Raw genomic sequence first — 9397 nt, 5'->3', positions numbered from 1 at the left:
GAGAGGCAGGCAGAGAGAGAGGAGAAGGCAGCCTCCCTGCTGAGCAGAGAGCCTGATTCGGGGCTTGATCCCAGGACCCTGAGATCATGCCCTGAGCCAAAGGCAGATGCTTAACTATCTGAGCCACCCAGGTGCCCCTTCCCTCCTGTTCTTCTAAGGCTGTCCCAGTCTATCATCTGCCTCCCTTGTCCCTATTAACTTCCTACTCCATTCTGGCCATCCAGACAGCCTCATGGCCTTTGCCAGTGTCTTTTCTCCTGCTTGAAACAACCTCTTCTCAGTCTCTCAGCTGTTCCATCCCATCCTTCAGGTTCCAGTGTTGGCCCTGAAGCCAGCAGCTCAGTCTCTGTTCCTAGCTTGCTGCATGAACTTGGGCAAATCATTGGCCTTCTCTATGCTTCTGTTTCCTGTGAGATGGGCCGTTAATGGTAGCCATCTCAGAGTGGTTTCAGAGATTAAGGAAAATAAAGCACAGGAGGGGGGAGCTGGCATTTGAGGTTCCAGTGGTGGCTCTTATTATACTGTTCCCTCAGTGGGACTTCTGTGACTTCCCAAAGAAAAGTAGGTACCCCCATGGGCACCTGGGTGACTCAGTCATGATCCTGGAGTCCCAGGATTGAGTTCTGCATTGGGCTTCCTGCTCAGCAGGGAGTCTGGTTCTCTCTCTGACTGTCCCCCCCCATGCTCTCTCAAATAAATCAATAAAATCTTAAAAAAAAAAAAAAAGTAGGCCCCATAATCACTTTCCCATCACCCAGGTTTCTTTTCTTTTTTTGATTTTATTTACTTGACACACACACACAGAGAATAAGCAGGGGGAGAGTAGAGGGAGAGGGAGAAGCAGGCTCCCTGCTGAGCATGGTGCTCCATGGTGCAACTGGATTCCAGAACCCTGAGATCATGAACGGAGCTGAAGGCAGACGCTTAACTGACTGAGTCACCCAGGAGCTCCTCAGTTTCCTTTTCTTCATAGCACTTATCAGTGTCAGAAATAATCTTGGTTATTGAATGATCTTATGCAACAAATATTTATTGTGCACCTACTATGTGTCAAACACCTTGTAATCACCTCTGGATGGGACGTTCAGTAAAGGCAGGGTGTCGCCGGTTCCATTCATCTGTGTTCGCCCAGCACCGTCATGGCACACAGTAGGCACTTCATACGTGGGGGCGGGGGGAGCACCCCGCCTGCCCCTCCCCCGCTCCAGGAAGTGCGGGGGCTCCAGCCGCCCGGCGGGCCGCGATGCATTCTGGGAAAGCAGCAGCACCAGATCCAAGATGGCGGCCAGCAGGAGGCTGATGAAGGTAAAAGCCATTCTCCGGCGCCGGCCGGGTGGGGGGGGCGGCGTCCCGGGCCGGGGGTCCCCGCGGCGGGCGGGACTCCTCGGGGCGTCGCCGCTCCGTCTCCCGTCCCTGTGTGGCCCCACCGCCCCTCTGACCGCACACGGGCAGAGGGAGGTAACGGGGCCGCCTAGGCCGCAGCCTGGGCGGGAGCGTCAGGCCGCGCTGGGAGCTGCCGCTGGCCCCTCCGCCGGGTCCGGGGCGTTCACGTCGCCCTCCGCCCGGAACCCGGCCAGGTCCTTCTCGCGGTGGCCGCCTCCCGGACGGGGGGCGGCGTTGATGTGGGGACCCCGCCGAGAAGTCCCAAATCGGGCGCCCGCGGGGAAGGCCCGAGCGCCGGAGCTCCGACCGGGAGCCCGCGCCGCGGAGCCGCCCCGCCCTGGGCCGCAGCGTGCCGGGTTTAGAGCTCCGGAGGCTGGGAGGTTGGGAGGCTCGGGCTGGGGAAGGAAGGAGGAGGCCAGGCGACAAAAGTTAGGTCAGTTTGTTGGTGGGTCGTTTGAAATTGCTCTGGGTCCTAGCAAACTGTCGCCTTGTGACTGCAGAGTCACACAGCCGGCAAGTTCCAACTCCAGGAAGGCGTGGGGTCGGCCGCGCTCGCGGCGCTGTTCTCTTTTCCCGTCTCCTTTTCAACCAACCACTTATCAGGACCTTCTTTCCCTGCCGAAGCAAAAGTGCCATTTTGGGGGGTGGGTTGGGGGTTGGCTTTAGTCGTTCGAACCCAAACCGGCCAAAGTTTATAAAAATAACTTGGTACTTTGTATCTTGCAGCGGGGTGCCTTTTTGCTAAGTGGCTCCTTTGGTGAGGGATACAGATGGTAAACTGGCTTAGTTCTCTCCCGAGTATGTTTGCAGGCGTCCTCCGGAGCCGACCTCGCCAAGACTTGTGAGTCCGCGCCCGGATAGTGCTGCCGGGTTGCACGGGGCCGGAAATAAAAAGACCTAGGAGCTGATTTCCTAAGAGGAGATAAAAAGCTGGGGTTCCTCTTGGGTAGAGCAGTGCTCGGTGGAACTAGACATTGAACTTGGAGTCATAGCCTTTGGGCCTCCCTCCCTGGGAACGTTTCCTTTCTTTTGTTCACTAAGGGCTGGGGACGACATTTAACTTCGTAAAAGTGGATCGGAAGTGGGCACAAAAGAACAGTCAGCAGATTCCAGACTTCCCTTCATCTTTTTTCTGTCGGTGACACCACCATTCACCCACCAGTCATCCAGATGAGAGGACTGTTATTCACTTAGTTCCCTGCCCTACTGCAGTCACCCATTAAGTCTTGTGGATTTTACTTTAGAGGGAGTTCTTGAGTGTGCTTTCCTTCCGAATCTTTTTTAAATGTTTTTTTTTTTTTTAAGATTTTATTTATTTATTTGACAGGCAGAGATCACAGGTAGGCAGAGAGACAGGCAGACAGGAAGGGAAGCAGGCTCCCTGCTGAGCAGAGAGCCCGATGCGGGGCTCGATCCCAGAACCCCGGGACCATGACCCGAGCCGAAGGCAGAGGCTTTAACCCACTGAGCCACCCAGGCGCCCCGAATCTTAATGCAATTACCAGAATCCGAATCTTAATGCAATTACCAGAATCCGAATCTTAATGCAATTACCAGAATCCATACCTTCATCTTTCAGATGCCTTTCCAAGTCCGTACTCTTCTTCTCTGACTCCACTTCTTGGACACCAAAATTCTTTTTCTAAAGCAAATATTTAATCCTTTCGCTCCTATTGAAACCTTTGTGATCTTATTGTCCTCAGCAGTTAATCCTAACTTCTTATTTGTTACGAAAGACCCTCCTTAGGCTGGCAGAAATCTGTTTAGCCTCCCCTCCAGCCCCTTACTTTCCCACTACCCTTGCAAATCATAGTAGCTACTTTTTTTTTTAAGCTGTTACTTTGTGCAGCCCTGTACTTCACATTCATAATCATGTTTAATCATCCTTGAAAAGTAAACATTCCCATTTTGTAGGTGGTAAAATGGACTGCTGAGAGATTCATTGGGTTGCCTCAGTTTTTCTAGTTTGGGAGGGTGAGCTGTAATCTCACCTCTGTTTGTCGCCAGAGCCCCCTGCTCTTCCTCAGTCAGTCGGTATGTGGTGTTCCTTTGCACTTGCTGTTTGGTCTTCGAGAAAGGCTGCCTTGCCCTTGCTTCTCTTTTCCAGGGAAATCCTAGGTTCATTTCCAATGCCAGCTGCTCTGTTGGGATTTTGCCCCCATCCCCCTTCAGAATAAGTTGTTCCTCCTTTTTGTGATCACAGCACTTTCTTTATGTTTCTCTTTAAGATTTTGTCCCAATCAGATTTGTGTTAGACTTGCGTTTCCTGGGTTCTGAGTTCTTCAAGGACAGGAATCTTGACCTAATTCATCCTTGTAGGGTATCCTCTAGTCTACCCCAGTTGACTTAGTTGGGGTTCCCAGGCTTGCAGGGTTCTGAGAGGGGAGTTAACTGGTTTTTAAATTATTGTATTTCCAAAAAATTGGAGCTTAGAGAAAATGTAGAAAGGTAACTGAGTGCTTTTAAGTGCTAGATCATTTACATTAATTCTTTTCAATAACACTTAGAATTAGCATATTGTTGTCTTTATTTTACAAATGAGAGAATTGTGAGGCTTTGATAGGTTGAGTGTTACCTAAGGTGGAGTAGCTAGCTGACCTGGGTGGGAAGAGATGTTAAATCTCCCTACCTTTAAATCCCAAGGTCCAAGCCCTTTTCTTACTTCAAGGGTACCTGGAAGACCATGTAGTTTATTGAGTTGTGGACAGAAATTCTTTCAGTTCAGTAGAGGAATGCTGGTTACATGATGCAGGTCATTGGCTCTGAGAGAGTTTAAGCTGTTTAGTTAAAAAAAAAAAAAAACCAACTCAAATTATTGTTGCATGCCGATCAATATATGGAAATAAAATAGGCGTTTTCGATGATGAAAAAAAACATGTTGAAAAATCAAATGAGGGCGCCTGGGTGGCTCAGTGGATTAAGTCGCTGCCTTCAGCTCAGGTCATGATCTCAGGGTCCTGGGATCGAGCCCCACATCGGGCTCTCTGCTCAGCAGGGAGCCTGCTTCCCCCCCTCTCTCTCTGCCTGCCTCTCTGCCTACTTGTGATTTCTGTCTGTCAAATAAATAAATAAAATCTTAAAAAAAAAAAAGAAAAATCAAATGAATTACATCTTAAAGAACTTTAGATTTCTTCAAAAACTATTATACAAGACACCACAAAGATTTCTTTGTAACAATGAACCGTCTGCAGATAGTATAAGATACATTATTAAAAGTAGACTGATTTGCATATATTGGGCTGAGAAGTTATTTTAGGCAAGGTGAGTATGATCAAGTCTTTAATTTAAAAAGCACTTACTGGGTGTCCAAGTGGCTTACCTATTTGGTTAGGCGTCTGTCTTTCGCTCTTGTGGTCCCAGGGTCCTGGGAGTCTCATGTCTGGCTCCCTGCTCACCCAGGAGTCTGCTTCTTCCTCTGTCCCTTCCCCACTCTCTCTCTCAAAAATAAGCAGGGTGTCTGGGTGGTGCCTGGGTGGCTCAGTGGGTTAAAGCCTCTGCCTTAGGCTCAGGTCATGATCCCAGGTTCCTAGGATCGAGTCCCGCATGGGGCTGTCTGCTCGGCAGGGAGTCTGCTACTCCGTCTCTTTCTGCCTGCCTCTCTGCCTCCTTGTGATCTTTGTCAAATAAATAAATAAATAAATTTTTTTTAAAATCAATAAACAATCTTAAAAAAAATACAGGGCATCTGGGCGGCTCAGATGGTTAAGCCTGCCTTGGGCTCAGCTCATGATCCCAGGACCCTGGGATCGGGTCCCATACTGGGCTCCCTGCTTGGTGGGGAGCCTGCTTCTCCCTCTCCCTCTGCTGCTCCCCTTGCTTGTACTCTCTCTCTGTCAAATAAATAAATAAAATCTTAAAAAAAAAAAAAAACTTGCCAAAGGATTAGCCTTTTTTGAAACACTTTTTGGGAATTACAATGTTAATAAAACATTAAATACATTTTAATTTGCAAGCAGCAAATTCAGCATTGATGGCAGCAATGCGAATGTAACCATTGCTTCTATCAGGAAGGGAAATAGCTACAAAAGTGAAACCTGTAGGTGTGGTTAAGGAAATTGATGCAGTCTGATCATTTCTTTTCAGCCTCTGAATTGTACACATCCCCCTAAGGGTCCTCCAGCTGAGTATCTCCCCACAAGGGCTTTTCTAAGTGGGGGAAATTGTGGATTTAAAAAGGGTGGGGTGATACTTTATTAGTTATTATGGTATAACTGTTGAGATAAGGAATTGAGATTTGTGGCATCCTTTTAATGCATTTTCAATAATGTTCAATCAAGGGGTGCCTGGGCCGCTCATTCAGCATCCAATAGTGATTTTGGCTTAGGTCATGATCTCATAGGTCATGGGATCATCCCTCTGTGGTGGCACCATGCTTAGCAGGGAGTTCGCTTGGGGTTCTCTCCCTCTGTCTTTCTCCCCACTCATGTTCATGTGCCTGCTCTCTCTCTCCCTCAAATAAATCTTGAAAAAAAATAATGTTCAGTCAAAACTCTGTATTGGTGTACTTTCTCTCTGTCCATAATTACACATGAATAAGTAGGAGGAGTCACTAAATAACAGTTCTTTCCTTGGAATTCATAGGCAGTAAACTGGTTTGGTTTTGAATACAAGTTTATGTTCTCTGAAGTTGGGTAATTAACACCACAGAGCAGTGAGCATGTCTGGTAGGTGTGTTGCGTGTGTCAGAAGATGAGAGTTTTCCAGATGATGCTCTGCCAATAAAAATGTCCTGAATCCACTGGGTTTTGGGGAATTCAAAAAAGCATTGTATTTTTTTTATTGTAAATGTAAAATCCCAATAAGTTGGGATGATTTCAGCTTCCCTTAATGACACTCATTGTACATGTTTCTCCATTAAAAGCAAATTGGGACAGGCCTTGGAAAAGAGAGTGTACTTAGTTGTTGCAACATTTGCTATCTTTTCTCAAGGTCCACACTGAACAGAAACACTTGTCTCAGAGTAGTTGGACCTATTTTGATTTTGTTATAACTCTAACAAGAGTTTGTCAAATTAGCATTGTATTTTATCAAGTCAGCTGGTCATATTCCATTGAAAAGTACCACTAAATGTTCAAGAGATATTTCTATTTTCTTTGCTGTAATGCTAAGGGATTAAACTTAGAGAACCTCAAGATGCCTCTCGTGAGCCCATAGTTTGTATCTAACCACCTTGAGAGTTTTCCCTTTGAATGGCACATAGACCTATAGTTGTCCAAGCTCATCTCATGCCCCATGCTTCTTCTGTCTTGCCTTCCTTAGTTAATGAGCACCTTTTCTACTCAGTCACCCACAGAAGAACCTGGGGGAGCCCACCTCACCCCTTCTTCCCTCATCTAGCCACTTGCCAGATTCTGCTGAACTAGGCCTTTATCTCTGGTCTCTGTGTGTCTTTTGTCCATACACACTACTGCTCCCTTAGTTGAGGCCATCCATTGTGGTAGGACACCTGCATCTGATTCCTCTGTGGCTTCCTCTTATTCCTCACCAGTCCATCGTGAGCCCCACATGATTCCTAACCAGCAGTTCATCAAGGAGAAGTGCATGTACTCAGGGCTCAGGCCCTGCTCTTAGAGATTGGAACCAAATTCAGGAGGTCAGGGCTCTGAATATAAAAACCCGCATTTCGGGATGCCTGGGTGGCTCAGTTGGTTGGGCGACTGCCTTAGGCTCAGGTCATGATCCTGGAATCCTGGGATCGAGTCCCGCATTGGGCTCCCTGCTCAGTGGGAATCAGCTCTCTCTGACTCTACCCCTTCTCATGGTCTCTCTCACTCATTCTCTCTCTCTCTCAAATAAATAAAATATTTTTAAAAAAATTTTAAAAGGGACACCTGGGTGGCTCAGTGGGTTAAAGCCTCTGCCTTTGGCTCAGGTCATGATCCCAGGGTCCAGGGATTGAGCCCCGTATCAGGCTCTCTGCTCAAGGGAGCCTGCTTCCTCCTCTCTCTCTCTTTCTCTGCCTGCCTCTCTGCCTACTTGTGATCTGTCCAATAAATAAATAAAATCTTTAAAAATAAAAATTAAAAATTAAAAAAATAAAACCCCATATTTCTTAGCTAGTTCCTTCGAACTCTGGTCTCAACAGTCTCTTTCCCCACTTGCCCATGGGATCCCCTAAACATGCTTTGCCCCTTTGAGTCTTTTAATGGGCATGCCTGCCTCTTCTCTACATCAGGTAATTTCTTGTCCTTTAAGACTCAGCTCACAGGGCCCCTCCTCTTGGCTCTGCATTCGAGGAGCTCTGTGAGGGAGGAAAAATGGCATACATCTAGAAAAAGAAATCCTGGTCTGTCCACTGTATGCTGGATATATGCCAGCCGAATAATGGAGTACAGGGGAGGGAAAGATCCTCTGACATTGAGAAGAAGGTGGAACTTGGTCTGACCTTTCAAGAATAAGTAAGGGTTTGGATGTTGAGGGGAGGGGCCTGGCAGCCAGTGAGGTTAAGTAGGTTTCATCCCTCACAGTGGATGTGGGCAATGGCCATGACTCTCATAGGGTCCTGGGGAACCCTGGTGACAGTTCACCTACCTCCCAGTATGGCTGCTTGCTTCTGACCCTGTGCTGTCCCTTTCTTAGGTTTTAGTTAGGCCATCCCTGAGGAATTTTCCAGAAGCAGTGGGCAAGTGGCCTAGTTTTACCCTAGATTGGTATATCCAGTGCACCTGGCCCTCCAAAACTATGAGCCTTCCCTCTGTCCTGGCAGGACTAAGTTTTCCGGCCAGCCACTGGAAGACTTGTTTCTCCATGAGGGGACGTCATGGAGGATGATGCTGATGGGTTTAGGGACAGGTGGCAAAGAGGTGTCTGGGCCTTTCACTTGATTGAGGGAGTCAGATGTATTCTCAGCTTCAGGATCCAGGAGAAGCAGCAGGCTGCTCACGTGTGAGAGCTTTTGCCTCCAGGTTTCCTCTAGCCAGCCTTGTCCTGTTAGATAAACCTAACCCTCACCCTGGTAAAAAATGGGGGAGGAAAGGGTCTTTCATTCAGGGCAAAGCACTTGAGAGGAAGAATACAGTGTACTGGTTAAGAGCTTCTGGAGGGGCACCTGGGTGGCTCAGTTGGTTAGGTGTCTGCCTTTGGCTCAGGTCATGATACCAGGATCTTGGAATCGAGTCCTGCATTGGGCTCCCAGCTCAGTTGGGAGCCTGCTTCTCCCTCTCCCTCGCCTCCTGTTCCCCCTGCTTGTGTTCTCCTGCTCTCTCTGCCAAATAAATAAGTAAAAAAAATTTTTTTAAGATTTTAATTTTTTTTATTTGACAGATCACAAGTAGGCAGAGAGGCAGACGGAGAAAGAGAGGAGGAAGCAGGCTCCCCAGCGAGCAGAGAGCCCGATGCAGGGCTCGATCCCAGGACTCTGGGATCATGACCTGAGCCGAAGACAGAGGCTTTAACCCACTGAGCCACCCAGGAGCCCCAAAATATTTCTTTTTTTTTAAAAAGAGCTTCTGGAGGTTGCATATCCTGGGCCTGCCACATCTTAGTGGAGGAACTTGGGCAAGTTACTTGATCTCTATGTGTTAGTTTACTTCACATAAGTGTGAAACTGAAATAAATTAGTATATATCACATGTCCTGGAGCATCCTTAGTATATCCTAAGTGTGAGGTACGTGTAGATTATTATTATTAATGAGAGTCAGCAAGACACATCCCAGGGCAGTGAGGAGAGCACCCTGGCAGGAGGAGAGGGCTCAGTGCTGAAAAGGTGGGCTGGGCCAGGTAGGGGTGGCATGCCAGGACACGACCTCACCAGAGGCAGAGCCCATTCTCTTACCCTCCCCTCTCTCCTGCCTCTTGAAGTAACCTGTTCCTTAGGGTTAGCAAGAGGTTTCTTTTCTTTTCTTTTCTTTTCTTTTTTTTAAGATTTTATTTATTTGACACAGAGAGAGATCACAAGTAGGCAGAGTGGCAGGCAGAGGGGAAAGCAGGGTCCTTGCTGAGCAGAGAGCCCGATATGGGGCTCGATCCCAGGACCCTGGGATCATGACCCAAGCTGAAGCTAGACGCTTAACG

The 9397-nt window shown here is 47.9% G+C and overlaps 1 protein-coding gene across 1 annotated transcript in view; it reads left to right on the top strand.

Moving 5' to 3' along the window:
• Positions 1-1219: 1219 nt before the first annotated feature.
• The window catches only part of UBE2L3 (ubiquitin conjugating enzyme E2 L3), a 58598-nt gene continuing 50420 nt past the window's right edge, over positions 1220-9397 (top strand). Inside the window, exon 1 of the mRNA XM_046025680.1 lies at positions 1220-1305. Coding sequence (XP_045881636.1) covers positions 1279-1305 — 27 coding nt within the window. The 5' untranslated portion in view covers positions 1220-1278. The remainder of the gene's footprint in view (positions 1306-9397) is intronic.

The sequence above is a fragment of the Meles meles genome, chromosome 12 (assembly GCF_922984935.1).
Source record: "Meles meles chromosome 12, mMelMel3.1 paternal haplotype, whole genome shotgun sequence".
In the NCBI taxonomy this organism is placed as follows: Eukaryota; Metazoa; Chordata; class Mammalia; order Carnivora; family Mustelidae; genus Meles; species Meles meles.
This window is presented reverse-complemented; position numbering and strand designations above follow the sequence as displayed.